Source organism: Lacerta agilis, chromosome 9 (genome assembly GCF_009819535.1).
Source record: "Lacerta agilis isolate rLacAgi1 chromosome 9, rLacAgi1.pri, whole genome shotgun sequence".
NCBI classification, from domain to species: Eukaryota; Metazoa; Chordata; class Lepidosauria; order Squamata; family Lacertidae; genus Lacerta; species Lacerta agilis.
The window spans coordinates 30346062-30361197 of NC_046320.1; the positions used below are offsets into that span (position 1 = coordinate 30346062).

Below are 15136 nucleotides of genomic sequence, written 5' to 3' on the forward strand. Positions count from 1 at the left end.
GTGGCGTCCTAGATAATCTTGGTTGCCAGCCTCACTATTTTCTGTGCTTTGAAATGTAGGGACAAATTAGAGTTCCAATAAATTCAGTTATGTAATATATACACCCTTTTATTGTGAGCTGAACTTGTCACAGAATCCATGGGTGCAATTGCAGGGCAAACAAATTGGTATTTGTTCATTGTGTATGTTGAAATTAATTCATTCAGAACTGGCAGTGTGGACATATTGTGGGATAGGGAGCAAAGGTGTCCTTTAAAAAAGTGCTTGAGTTTGTGTTTATTCTCTCAACACTTATGTAAAACATCACTTTTACATTTACGGCATACTAGTGTTGGAATTTTAAGAAACAAAATTCAGGAAACAGAAACTGAATTGAGGAATTCCAAGAAACCAAAAAAAATCAGTTCAGTTTTAAAATTGGAGGTTAAAATTGCTGTAGTTTTGAACATTAGGTCTGTCACTGCCATCTTGATTTAAAATGGCATCCAACCATATCTACAGATGGATAAAAATCTGCTCCTCAGCCCATAGCTGTCAACCTTTCCCTTTTTTTGCGGGAAATTCCCTTATTATAGCATTGGGAAACAGCAGGGAGGGTTGACAGCTATGCCTCAGTCTCAGGTACCATCTTGGTTATGATATCTTAAGAGGTGTCCAAATACATAGCAAATGAACAACTTTCCAAAATATTTCATTTATTTATTCACAAGATAACCATGAGATGGAGTGTGAGTTGAGTCTCCTTGATCATCTTTCTGAAACATTGCGTCCCTGCTGTCAATCTCTTAACAGGCTTGTGATCAAAGTACTGACAATTATGAATAAATGATACATTTTAAGAGATCACTCAGACAATATACACATAGAAATGGAGAATCAGCAGATAGCTTAACCCAAAATTTCCAAATAGGAAACTTTCAAAAACTTGTTTTTGAAATGACAGCCAAATGTATATTCTTTCTTCCTCTCTGTCCCCCTTTCATTTTGTCAGTTGCTGAAGTGCCCCAACAAACAGCTTCGTGTTTTCCTTTCTTGAAAAAAAATGTCTTTAAAAAAGCTATTTTCCATTTGAAACATCAGCTTCCTTCATGTGCAAGCACAACTGATTATTCATTTTTTAAATTCTGTGTGTCATTGTTTTGCAGTTTAACACAACAGCAAAGCAACTGATAGAACTGGACAAGCCCTCAGGTTCAGCAGGAGACTCTGGGGAAGGCACATCTGGTGCATCCCACACCAATCCAGTTCAAAAGCACACGGATACCAAGAAGAACACCAAAAAACGCCACTCCTTTACCTCTCTTACCATGTCCAACAAGGCTTCACAGGCTTCTCAGAATCGTCATTCAATGGAAATCAGTCCTCCTGTCCTCATCAGCTCTAGCAACCCTACTGCTGCAGCCCGCATCAGTGAACTTACAGGCCTTTCCTGCAGTGCACCTTCTCAGGTAATTTTCTGGCAGCAGAATAGAAAGCATATCATAGCTTTTTTTAGATGAACAATTTAAAAGGTTGTCAAAATAAGTGGAAGATAATTGTGGCTGACTTTTTGAGTTTGTGCAAGCAGTCATTAATTACACATAAAGGGACAATTTTCATGCACTCCCAAAATATTATAAGCTGAAGAGAGCTGTTATTGCTCTTTAAGTAACTGAAAGGTTTATTTCAATATGAATAGCTTTTTGTTTAAAAACATGCATGGAACAAATTATTTTTTAAATATTTTGCATGAACTACTAAAGTATATGACATTTTGATTTCTTGAACAAAATGGAGTGTAAAAATATCTGTTACTAGGCTGGCTGAAGATGGTCATGGGGAATACTAATGTATTTTGGGGTGGGTAAATATGAACTTATGGGAGGGTGTGATTTTACCTTGACTGGAGAGGGGTTGTGGAGGAGTGGTGTCATTACTGTGGGATATTCTGAATTACAAAGGGAATGTTGCTGCACTGCTAAAGTTAGCCATCATATGAAGCGGGAAAAGTCTAGTCTTCCCGGGGGGGGGGGTGTTCACCTCACAATCTGAAAGTAATGAAAACACTTGGGCTGAATACATTAGCCCACCACTTACACTATCACTATTACAAATACTTGTAGTTCATTTTATTTTATTTTGTTTGAAGGTTTGTGGTTCAAAACAAGACTTACACTGTTTAGGAAAACCCCACTGGTTCATATGCTCCATTCATAACAGTAGTTATTTTATCTGCTGATAGGACCATAATGAGTTTAACTTTTTTAAACGTTTTGATAGGTTCATATTAGTACTACGGGGCTAATTGTGACCCCACCACCCAGTAGCCCAGTGACAACAGGGCCTTCATTTACCTTTCCACCTGAAGCAACCTACCAAGCTGCTCTTGGTGTAAGTATTGTTTGACATTATGTTGTAGTTTTATCTGAATTGCCCTTTGTTTTTACATAAATCTAGAAGCTACAGTTTTTGCAAGCTGCTTTGAGGTGTATTGTGGGGGAACATTTGATTTCTATATAATGAATTTTGCCCCTTTGGAAAATAATAGATGCTCTGATGGTAGGACTGAAAGACTCCTGTGGCTTCCAAACTATTTCAAACCCAGAATCTACTATGAAGTGCTATGTTGAATTATTCCCTTTAATAGCAAATCACAGTAACCAAGAAGGGAAATGAGGCCATCCAAAAATCAGATCATGACTTCTGCATGCTTGAGAGACACCCTAGATATGCAGAAATATGCAAGTTCATGAATTAAAACAAAACTGTCTGGTAGGAACATCTGACCTTACAGAATATTGAGGACAGTTGACTATATAGAAACAGGATGTGGTCTAAAGCAGTGATTCTGAACAAGTGGGCCATGGATCCCTTGAAGGCTGTGGATTAACCTCAAAGGGTCTTTGAAGCTATTGTCAGCAGCAATGGCACAGTACAGCAAATCCTTTAGGTGGTTGGCTGGAGTTTGAAGCTGGGAGAGAAGGGCTGGGATGCCAATAAGGCAGAGCACTCAACTAGTTGTTGTCCTTCATCTGATGTGCTCTGAGTGCTGCCACCCATCAGCACCTCTTTGTTCACCCTTACTTCATGCAGGGAGCCCAACCCATCCTTGCACAGGGTGCAGCCCACCTTCAGAGATACTACCCATTCAGGACAAGAGTAACTCTGTTCTTCCCTCCGGTTGGATTTTCCCAACTGCTTTCATGCCTCTTCTCTTTAGCACTGATACCTTGGACAAGTCAATGCATAGCATAGGTGGCTGGCAGAGAAAGCCAAAAAAAAACCCAAAAAAACCCCACAGCTGCGTGCTATGGTGTGTCAGGAGAAGAGGGAGAAGAAGGAGCTGCTGTTGCTGCTTGCAGTCATTCGGATGAGTCTTTCATCTCTCCAGTTCTACATCCCTTTTTATTTCTGCAGAGCACCTGGCCTTCCTAGCGTGGGCCCATTTTAATTTGACAGCCAGGAGAAGGGGGGCACAATTTGCCTGTGAAAGAGTGCTTTTGAATGGATGGAATATTGGCTTCATCCCAATTTTTTCATTCATTCAAGAAGGAAAAAAGAAGGGGGCAGTGAGCCTGCTCATTATTTTCTTCTTAATTTCCCACCTTCATTTCTACTTAGAAATGAGAAGACATGGAGAAACTGTACATAGTCTTTTCCCACTCCTAGATCTATATTGTGGTTGGATTTCAGCCAGTAATTTCTTACAGTTGTGAGAAGTACATTCTCCCTCTGTCTGTCTGTCTGTCTTCACCTCCCACCCTTTGTCTAGGAAAAGTTATTTGTTAAACCATCAATACAGAATCAGGTTGAGTTGAATGGAATCTGGTCAGCATTTTGGTGCATTGCCTGTAAAGTTTTGTTGTAAAATAATGAAAGTTCATTGATATACCATAATAGATTAACTCTGTTGTTGTTATTGGCACTGTAATGAAATCCAGACAATATGAATGTTCAGTTCTCTGTGATAGCAGGGAATCTGCACATGGTAGGCATGAGTGCATAAGTGAAACTGGTATTTTTTATTTTTTAAAGAAAATTTTATACAAACGGTTGGATATATAGTTAATTATAGAATTGTTAGGAGGTGGCTTGAGTTTTTGAAGCATAGTTTGCCACACAGCTTTAGTTGCTGCTACTCAAAAACAATTTGAGGTTTTACAGGTTCATGGGACTAATTTCACAATTTTAAAGTAGCATGTTTCCTAGAATGTGTTGCAATGCGTATTTTCTGAAATGTTAGGTTGCTTCTTGTAGGATTGATATTAGTCACATTTTGTATTCACTTTTTGAAAATGACTTGAATTGTCTTATGAAGAAAATCATTCTTGTGAAGAACATGTAGGAAAGTCGTACAGAAGGTCCTTGGGCTGTTAAGTGGAGTAGAAACCTGTAAGAAGTAATAAAACCTTTTATTACACATACACTGCCATGTATTTGCTGCTGAGTGATGTATGTGAGCTTCTATTTTCTGACAAAATGTATGTTTGGCTGTAGTGAGTGGTTAATTGTTTCTGAGCTGTTTCAATTTGCATTGACAGAATAAATAATCCTGTTTAGTCAAGTTATTGAACTTCGTTAGCTTGATTTAATGCTTGCTAATCTGATAAGAGCTAGAAAGTGTTTACAGCTCTTAATCAAGGGCAAAGTACTTCCCTGGGTATTTATCTATATGCATGAACAAACCAGTCATGGCACCTGATTAAAAATATGTAATATGCATTCAGGCAGGTGTCAGGGAACTATATAATGATTATTTTCTATATTGAGTAGTATAGCTTTCAACTCTATAAATAAGACCATTGATCCCACTCCTCTATTTCTTACTTCCTGGTTCCTAAGTGCTTTAGAAGGACAGTAACCACTAGGTTTAACCATATTCTCTGAGACCAGAAACAAGCACATTCCCATATGATAGTTATGAGGCGCCTTGCAGTTTGCCCAAGGATGCCAAAATGCTAATGCTAACCCCTGACTATGGTACAGCACAGGATATGATGTATATCAGCCACCCAAATACCTGAGTGTATTTGAACCAGGGTCCCAGTGACTGTGTGTGACTTCATTTGCATGTTGCCACTACTACTCTGATCAGCCTCTTTTCAATAAACAACCCTTTAAAAGGAAAGAGGAAGTACATAAATCAGGTAGAATTAGAACCACCTGCCTCCCGAGAACTTTTATTTCTGCTTTGCATATGTGGATCTCCCTTGTTTGTTGTGGTTGCCTCTTTACTCCATTTGGAGGGGGATTGGAACAAGCAACCTCATAAATGTATTTTTTCCTGCTTTAACAGACATGCCCAATGGATCTCTGTTGCTGCTGCCCAGCTGTCATGTTGCGGGCATGGCAATGTGATGAAACTGTCTGCAGGTCAGCCTGTGTGGGTTGGCTGCTTTTTGTGTCAATATAGTGTGTGGAAGTTGTTGCTGTATAGTTACTGATTGGTAGGCTGTAGCAGTGTTTTCAGGATGCTGTGCGCATGCCCATAATTTTTAAACAGTAATTGAATTTTCTGGTTGTGTGTTTTCCCCCTGTCCTGGTTTGAACACTCATAATATGTAGTGGCTGGGTATCTCTGGTTCTGACATAATGTGAAGTATCAACAACAACATAGAGAATAGTCTGAAGTTTTACAAATGAAAAGAGTAACTAAGGGATCTGTAGAATAGAGCCCCATTAGAAACTGCCAGTTAAAAGAGCTCTGTTTTTCCATTGCTTATCTCATAATTTTCAATCCTAAATTTTGAATGATGGCACTTAAAATAAAACAGTAAGAGGTACCTTTTGTACCCCAGCTGTAAAAGGGAACTTTGTCCCCTATTTTATTCTATTACTTTATTTAACTACTCTATCTATCTATCCATCTATCTATCTATACCATACCTTTTCTCCCTGAGAGGGACTCAAGGTAGTAGTTCACATAAAAATAAGAACAGCTAAAAACATAGAGAGAAAAAAGTAATGTTTGGGTGGCTTGTTGTTGAAATTTGTTGCTTACTGCGTTACAGCTTCTGGTTTCAAAGCAGCCATGGATTGCAGTCCTTTTCAGACCACTGAATATTGGAACTATGTTTGAAAAACTTTGGGATTTATGCCATAAATTTGCATTGAAATGTGTGGATAAATGATATGATATGTATGACATAAATCTTATGTTTTGTATTTTCTTATAAATGAGTTTTAGTTTTAGAGTTAAATATGGTTTTAAAAATTCAATAAAATTGTCATTAAAAAAGAAATGTGTATTTCGATGCAATGCTTTGAGCTTGTTTCTTTGTTGCTTAAAATTTTGTTTCTTAAAAAACAAAATAGAAATACAAGGGATTGTCCTGTTACATTGTATCAGAAAATGGAAAAATTGGTGTATTTCTGGATCCAGGTCAATTTGGGAGTGTGTATGTGTGTGTATCAATACCTTTTTCTGCTGAATATTGGCGCCAAAATGACATTAAATTTCTAAATACTTTATTTCTAGACACTGAATCCCCCTCTACCACCTCCACCTCTCTTATCTGCTACAATAATTGCTCCAACCTCTGCTGGTCTGCCTTCAGGAGCAGCTCAAAAATCTGTAGCAGGATCAACTGAGCAAATAGCACATTTGCGCCCACAGACAAGACCAAGTGTGTAAGTGAAATAAAAGCTTGTTGAACTTGAAATGGTATCAAAGAGCAGAATTGCCAAAGGAAAAAAAAATTCTGGATAGACAAGGAATGTTTGACTTGTCATCTGGGGTGAAAAATGCCTGGTGCATGTGAAGGGGATATCAAGGTTCTCATTACACCAAGATCTAGACTGGCTACCATGACCAGTCAGGACTGGTCATGAACAACTTGGACCAGCCAATATTGACCCTCAAGGGATATATGCAAATGATGGAAGACAGATAAAATCAAGAATGGTTCTTTCAACTATTGACATGTTACTCTTCTTTAACTGTCACCAACATTTAGACATTTGATAAGGAGTTAGGGACAGAATTCTTGGATAACTCTTTGTATGTGCAGCTATTCCTGTGATTGAAATTTCTGTGACTACCTAAGGAGCTACTTTCCATTCTTAATGAACCCTCATGGCTCAATTTTCAAGCATCAGTCACTCTTAAAGGGAAGCCATGACTTGCTTAGAAACAGGTTTTTTGTCTAGTTTTCCCTGCAGACCATTATAAACAGTTTTGTTTTTAGGTATATCGCTATTTATCCATATACTCCTAGAAAAGATGATGAACTGGAACTGAGGAAAGGAGAGATGTTCTTGGTGTTTGAACGTTGTCAGGATGGCTGGTTCAAAGGAACATCCATGCATACAAGCAAAATTGGTGTGTTCCCTGGCAATTACGTGGCACCAGTTACAAGGTGAGGCTTTCAGTTGAAGTATCTTTTACAAAGAAAGGGGAAGCAACTCCATTTGGATATCCAGATTTTCTGTGGTGGTGGTGGCTTGTTGGGATTGGGAGAATAGTCCTTATTTGGTTTAATAAGGTGTGCATAAACTATTTGCATTACTTTTAACAGGGCAGTGACAAGTGCCTCCCAAGCAAAAGTCCCTGTATCTACTGCTGGTCAGACAGGGAGGGTGGTGACTATGGTCAATACTTCCACTGCTGGAGGAACATTGCAAAAACTTCAGGGAAATGGTGTGACAATGAACGCCAGTGCAGTACCAACAGCTGTGGTCTCTGCTGCACATATACAAACCAGTCCACAGACCAAGGTTCTTATGCACATGACTGGCCAAATGACAGTCAACCAGGCTCGCAATGCAGTTAGAACAGGTAAAACATTGCTTTATTCCTTGGCTTAGGATGAACTTCTCTGAGACCCCATGTATCTTGTCATGGGTGGAATGTAGTACATGATGGCTATGGACCAACTCCAGTGTCTGAGAGAATCTGCCTATGAATATTATTTGCTGAGAATAACAAGTATTTATAGTTACATATAAATTTTATCTCTGTACAATAGTACTCAATATAGCATCAAGTACTGGTCAGATATTTTTAATACCATAAAAGATGGTTTGGAGATCTAGGTTGCTATACTGAAATACCCACACATGCCATTTTTAATGCTTGAAACTGGAATTAATAGTGTGAGGGAAGTTTTTAAATAGCACAAGTGGATGCTGTATTGTTTTCAGTCTCATGATAATACGTTTCCCCCTCTCATTGCAGTTGCAATACACAGCCAAGAAAGACCCACAGCCACCGTGACGCCCATTCAGGCTCAAAGTTCAGCATGCCTTATTCCTGCTGCTGTAATTATTCCACACCATTCTGTTGCCTCCCAACAGCTCCAACCTCAGCTTTCTAATGCTGCTGCTTACATCACTGCTGTGAATATCAACCGGACAAATCTCCCATTAGCTTGTACAACAGCATCTCCTGGCACTTCTGCATCTCTGGATGGAGATGCAAATGGGAGAACTGTGACTGTTCACCCTGGAGCTCCAGCTTCCCCAGAGAATACATTAGTAGCTGGAGGAATTACTACTGTCAGTAAATCAGATAGAGATGGCAAGGTGAGCATGACATTTTGGTTGCCGCTCAGGATGTTTTTCTTTAATAGATAACCCAATAGATAGAGGGGACTTTTTATTAGGTGTAACTCCAAAGCTTGCCATTTAGTTTATTCTTATCACCATTAGTGCCAGATAGTGGTTTGGTTTGTGTATCACATTAAACCATAATTTAAAATAATGTGAGTGAGCAGCAGACTGGTAGACAATTTCAAAAGTTCCTAGAGTGTTCCTTCTGTTGCACCATAGCTGAAACAAGCTGGAGTCTGCCTTGTGTCATCTGAATCTTTAAGCAAACCATGAGTATTAACAAAGGTTTGTTCTTGGCTTCCGCTTGTGTTTTGTTCGAAAGAAACAAACTATGAGCATGGGTTTAGATGGCATGACAACCCAAACTCCAGCTTGCTTTGTCTTCAGCACAGCAAGTGCAGGGGAGGACTGCCCAGGAACCTTTGAGCAACAAACACCAGAATGCTGTTCATTCACATTAAACCATATATTTTTATGATTTGATGTGACAGCAAATTAGGCTAGTGCCAGGCTTGGCTTCTTTATATAAGAAGTAAAGTATGGTCAGATTTTTGTTCCTTTAGGAGGGAAAACAACTGTAATGGAATGGAATTCCTGATGTTACTAAAATATCTGAAGTAGAATTTGATTGAATAAATGGATGAAATTTGTGTATATAACAGTTCCATTGCTTCTGTAATGTGCCACACTTCACTTCCAGTATCCTGGGCCTTTCTGATATTTAAAGCAGAGATGTATATTTTCAACGTGCAAGCAACAAAAATATTGAACACTTTAATGTTGCTTCTCTCATTGGATTTTGCAAATAACATTTCAGGTATACTTGAACATCCTAGGTACCACCAGTTTTATTGTACAGTTGGATCGCTGATTTGGACAGCAGTGGGGAACCTCCTGCTCTTGAGCCCAATAAGGTGTGGCAGAGGTCCTAATATAGCCTGCAAGGCTGCTTTCGTCAGACCGTGCCCACCTACTCCACACCTAATGTCATATGTGACATCAGGTATGGAACAGGTAAAGATGCAGTAGCAAAGGATCCAATGAAACATTAAAGTGCACTCCTGATTTTTGCTTGGCAAACAGGGCTTAGCCCTGAACTTGCAGGCTTGGTTAGGATTTATATGTTGCCTGCAAATTTGTAGCTTTCCTCCACAGTGAATATTCATGCATCAAAACAAATGTTTTTATTTATTTCCAGAAAGAAAAAAAGGGTTTGCTAAAGTTACTTTCAGGAGCGTCTACCAAGCGCAAACCTCGAGCATCACCACCATCATCACCAACTCTGGAAGTTGAGCAGGCAGCTGCGGAGCTGGCCCTACAAGGTGCTGTAGGACCAGAAGTTCCATCGACTTCTAGTCATGGAAGAGCTGAGTCCTGCTCTGCGGACAATGAAACATCTACATCAATGCAAGATGTTACTCATCGGAAAGCAAGTTCTTTGGATTCAAGTATTCCTATAGCTCCACCTCCACGGCAGCCCTGCTCTTCATTAGCTCCAATCCTGAATGAATGTAGGCCTGTTGTGTGTGAACGGTAAGTCATTTTCTCGTCAATAAAGTGTAATAACGGCTACAAACTGGACCTAGAAATGCTAATCAGTAAAAATGCTAGAAATAGAATTCTGATATTGTTCCTATGATGACCAAAAAGTCATTGTTGACCCAACCTGGGTTTGAAATGTACTGTTGCTTCTGAAATGAAATCGTAATAGTAGTTTGACAGTGGCTACAACCTACAGTTGCATGCATGCATATGACTCCCATTGCTAGCTGTGGCAGTAAGAGAGCCCCACACAGTGGCGTCACTAGCCTCTGCGCTGCTGGGGGCGGCGGCAGCGCAGAGGCACCCCCTGGGGGAGGGGCACGATGCACGTGTATACAGAAAGGGGGGATTTCCCCCTTTCCGAGGCTTTTTTTCGGCGGGGGGGTGGTGACCAGCGAGGAGGGGGTGACAAGGGTGACCCCCACCTCGCTGGTCGCCCCCCCCCCGCCGAAAAAAGCGGCGGAAAGCGGAAAAAGAAGCAGAGCGGCGCTTAAACGCGCCTGCTCTGCTTCCTTTCCAGGCTTTCCCCGCCCCCCCGCGGCTTTTTCGGTGGGGGTGTGGTGACCAGCGAGGAGGGGGTGACAAGGGTGACCCCCACCTCGCTGGTCGCCCCCCCCCGCCGAAAAAAAGCGGCGGAAAGCGGAAAAAGAAGCAGAGCGGCGCTTAAACGCGCCTGCTCTGCTTCCTTTCCAGGCTTTCCCCGCCCCCGCCCGCGGTTTTTTTCGGCGGGGGGGTGGTGACCAGCGAGGAGGGGGTGACAAGGGTGACCCCCACCTCGCTGGTCGGCCCCCCCCCCCCCGCCGAAAAAAGCGGCGGAAAGCGGAAAAAGAAGCAGAGCGGCGCTTAAACGCGCCTGCTCTGCTTCCTTTCCAGGCTTTCCCCGCCCCCGCCCGCGGTTTTTTCGGCGGGGGGGTGGTGACCAGCGAGGAGGGGGTGACAAGGGTGACCCCCACCTCGCTGGTCGCCCCCCCCGCCGAAAAAAGCGGCGGAAAAAGAAGCAGAGCGGCGCTTAAACGCGCCTGCTCTGCTTCCTTTCCAGGCTTTCCCCGCCCCCCCGCGGTTTTTCCGGCGGGGGGTGGTGACCAGCGAGGAGGGGGTGACAAGCGTGACAACCCCCCTCGCTGGTCCCCCCCCCCGCCGAAAAAAGCGGCAGAAGCACCCCATCCGTGTGCTGCTGCTCCCGGGGTGACGGAGGGAGCGGCGGCGCGTGGGAGTGGCGGGAGGGGCCGCCGCTTGACACCCCCACCCGCCGCTGCTCACCCTGTCACTGGGGGCGTACCGCCCCCACCGCCCCTCCCCAGCGACGCCCCTGGCCCCACATCTCTGGCTTATATCCAATATAGATTTTCCGCGATAGATTCCTGCACAGTTGTGTTGTAGGAATGATGTGGAAAGTTGATCCAGCCAAAAAGCCTAGTTGGCTGGACACTCTGTTTCTGAATAGCAGTTGCTGAGGGAACACATGCAGGAAAGAGCTATCATGGACTTCCTATAAGCATCTAGTTGCCACTGTGGAAACAGGATGCTAAACTGGATAGCCTGTGTCCTGATCTATCAGCACTCTTGTTATGTACTTATGGAAACAGTCCTGAACTTTATTTTATTAAATACTATGCTATTCTTCAGCAACTATTACCAGGTCTACCCTCTCACCCACTCCTAAAGCCCTTTCAGTCTGATTGAGCAGGTATCTTTCATTTATTAAAACTAGGTGTTCAGTCAACCTTAATATTTCTGGTTCATAATTCTGTGTATATTAACATTCTCTGTTGAAAAATTCAAATACTATTAAATCTGTTGAAATTTGATTTCTAGCACAGCTATTCCCTCATCAATATTTTTAATTGTCGTAAGGAGGCCAGGCACCTGAGTTCTCAACCTTGCTTCTGTTTCCTCATATAGTAGCATTTTTCTCTTATTTCAGTATTGGTATATTGTAGTTTCTCAGTTGGCGGAGTCTGTTTTCTTTTTCTGAGTTAGGGAATGGTGCTTGTGTAGATCAGTAGAGCTTGTTCTGTAGTTGAATTGCACTCAGAACCTTGCAATATTAATTTTCCTTTGACGTCTAGTTCTTGAAAAAGAGATGCTGGAAAAGATGCTTAATAATAATATTGAAACCCAGTCTCCTCTTTATCAAGCTCCAGTATGTCAGAAGAAAGCAGGGAAGTCAGTGCTGTACATAAGAGCAGGGAATTAGTCTAGCTTAGAAGCAAAGAGCATTCCCACCCCCATTTGCAACAGCAACATTGCCTGAGGGCTGTGAGGACTCAGGGAGAGGAAATGATCATGACAGTAACCAGCAATTTGTTGACTAGAGACTTCTCCATTGTTACAAGGATGGTCTGGGTGGAAAGCATGGTTGTTTTGGTTCCTCTCTAACATCCCATGTTCTGGCCAAAAAAGAAGCATTGTTGTTGTTCAGTCGTTCAGTCGTGTCCGACTCTTCGTGTCCCCATGGACCAGCATAACTAAACTATTTTTACAGGAACTGCTGAGATATGTTCCATTTCCCCTCTTCCTCTCTCAAAAATGCACTACATATAGAGATCAGTGTTTCATTATTCTGTGGAAGGAGAGGTGGTTTCTACATAGCTGAACAGTCGTCTTCTTTGGCAATCACTCGTAGCTGAATAAGATTGTCTTCCATAAACATGGTTTTAACAATGAGTCTGTAAGTGACTGTGGAGGCCAATTCTGGATCCACACGTCCTTCCACAGTAGGGACATTGGTTTCCGGGTGGGAGTTGGTCACGGTGTGGATTTGCCAAGCGTGCCTTCCTCCTAGCACGTTTCTCCCTTGTGTCCTGAGTTTGAGTGTCTTCAAAGCCCATGACACCTTTGGTAAAGGCTGTAAGCAGGTGGTGGTGGTATTATTATTATTATTATTATTATTATTATTTTATATTAAATCTCAGGGTGGTTCACAGAATAAATGTACAAGATAAAAACACTAAATACACAATAAAAACAAGAACAAAATACCCTCGCAAATTGATAATCCCCTCCCTTCCTCCCAGTAGCACATTTAAAAGGTTATAGACCAGGGATCGGCAAGATTTACCGGCCATGGGCTGGATCACTTCCACGGAGATTGTCCGTGTGTTGGACTGGCACAGCGTGATGCCGGAAATCACTCCTGCGCATGCCCAGATGCCAAAAATTACGCCTACGCAGAAGCAATTTTCGGCGTCTGGACATGCGCAGATGCGGTTTCTGGTATCTGTGTGTGTGCAGATGCCATTTCTGGCACCATTTGGCAAGTTGCCGCATTGTGCTGGTTTAGCGCAGCATGCGGAAGACTTGCCGAGCGGGTGGCTCAGTTTGCGGGCGGCTCGTGGACCGGTAAAACGGTCTTCGTGGGCCGCATCCAGCCCATGGGCCGCAGATTGCTGACTTATGGTATATAGGCTATTAATCAGCCAAGAGGGAAATTTTCATCTGGTGGCCAAAGATGTATAATGATGGCACCATCCCATCCCTCAGGGTGTGTTGCAGCCATAGGGCTTTGCTGAACCATTAAGCAAGCAAACGTGGCTCTCTGGGCAGTACTACAGTCTTCAATCCTGCCCCAACACCGCTGCCACTCAAAGATTTCTCTGAGAGCAATAGTGCAGGGCACTATTGCTCCCAACCTTCTTCTGACTGTCCCGTGGCATGTATTTCTGTCCCTAACTATCATCAGTGTACAGTGGTACCTCAGGTTACATACGCTTCAGGTTACATACTCCACTAACCCAGGAATAACACTTCAGGTTAAGAACTTTGCTTCAGATAAGAACAGAAATTGTGCTCTGGCGGCGCAGCGGCAGCAGGAGGTCCCATTAGCTAAAGTGGTGCTTCTGGTTAAGAACAGTTTCAGGTTAAGAACGGACCTCCAGAACGAATTAAGTTCTTAACCCGAGGTACCACTGTATTTATATGACCACATTTTTACCAATTATGGTGAATTCCATTAGCATTATTTCATCATGTATGCTACTCTCCTGCTAAAAATATGCTTTTCAGTTCACAGGTACTGAATTTGAAACTTTACTATAGTTTAATTTGTTTAGCTAAACAAAATTGTGTAATAGCCACATGTCAGCTTTTTAAAATTGTCTTTAAAATCTCCTAACACTTAACTTCTTCCCAGAGAATTCAGTGGAACTGGCTTGTATGTATTTACTTGACATTGCCATGTTAACGCACTTTCTGTTTAGAAAATGCACATATTTTTGAGAGGATGTGAACAGTTCAAGGCAGCTTCCTGTTGCAAGTTGTATCTGGCAAGTGTTAAGTTGTTTTTTGTTTGCAAACAATGGCAGTCTCTGTAATAAAAACCTGAACTTTTTTCTTCTTACTCTGCAGATATAGAGTTGTGGTATCATATCCTCCTCAGAGTGAAGCTGAGCTTGAACTTAAAGAAGGAGATGTTGTTTTTGTACACAAAAAACGTGAAGATGGTTGGTTCAAAGGCACATTGCAGCGAAATGGAAAAACTGGCCTTTTCCCTGGCAGCTTTGTGGAGAGTATCTGAGATTTGTTTCAAATATTTCAAATCGCACAGCACTATAAAATAGCACAAATATTTTACAAGAGATAGTGCAGCCATTGAAGACTTTTTAAATGTCTGTAATATAAACAAATTTATATTTATGTTTTCCAGTATCCCACAGCACAATTTTGCCATAAAAATATGATGAGAGACTTGCTGGGTGTTTTTTATTATTATTTTGAATTTTTAAGTGTAATGTGTGCCTTGTAATGTCTGATCTCACACTACACAGGAAGATTTCTTCCAAATATGTAACACAAAAGAGCAATTGTTTACAAGGCTGTAACTAATTTATTCTTAATTTTCTAAACTTGAATTCTGTTTAATAGCTTAATCTTTGTGATTATGATTAACAACTTATTAATTTATGAAATGAGAAAAGGAGAAGCTGGATTATCTCCTTAGATACAAAGGCATAGTTTCTGACAGATTGCTTTCTCCCACTGTGCGTGACAGTGAAGTGAGTTTGTTTTATGGGGTAATGTTGGCTGTAATGATGGTGATGTGGTGTCAAATTGAACCTGCAAACTG

At 41.7% G+C, this 15136-nt stretch overlaps 1 protein-coding gene across 2 annotated transcripts in view; it reads left to right on the top strand.

Annotated features, from left to right (window-relative positions):
- Window positions 1-14755, top strand: part of SH3RF1 (SH3 domain containing ring finger 1) — a 42247-nt gene extending 27492 nt beyond the window's left edge. For both annotated transcript variants that reach the window (XM_033160967.1, XM_033160968.1), the window contains exons 5-12: window positions 1146-1448; window positions 2260-2370; window positions 6458-6609; window positions 7167-7337; window positions 7497-7756; window positions 8156-8502; window positions 9728-10062; window positions 14419-14755. In XM_033160967.1, coding sequence (XP_033016858.1) covers window positions 1146-1448; window positions 2260-2370; window positions 6458-6609; window positions 7167-7337; window positions 7497-7756; window positions 8156-8502; window positions 9728-10062; window positions 14419-14587 — 1848 coding nt within the window. In that variant the 3' untranslated portion in view covers window positions 14588-14755. The remainder of the gene's footprint in view (window positions 1-1145; window positions 1449-2259; window positions 2371-6457; window positions 6610-7166; window positions 7338-7496; window positions 7757-8155; window positions 8503-9727; window positions 10063-14418) is intronic.
- Window positions 14756-15136: the final 381 nt, after the last annotated feature.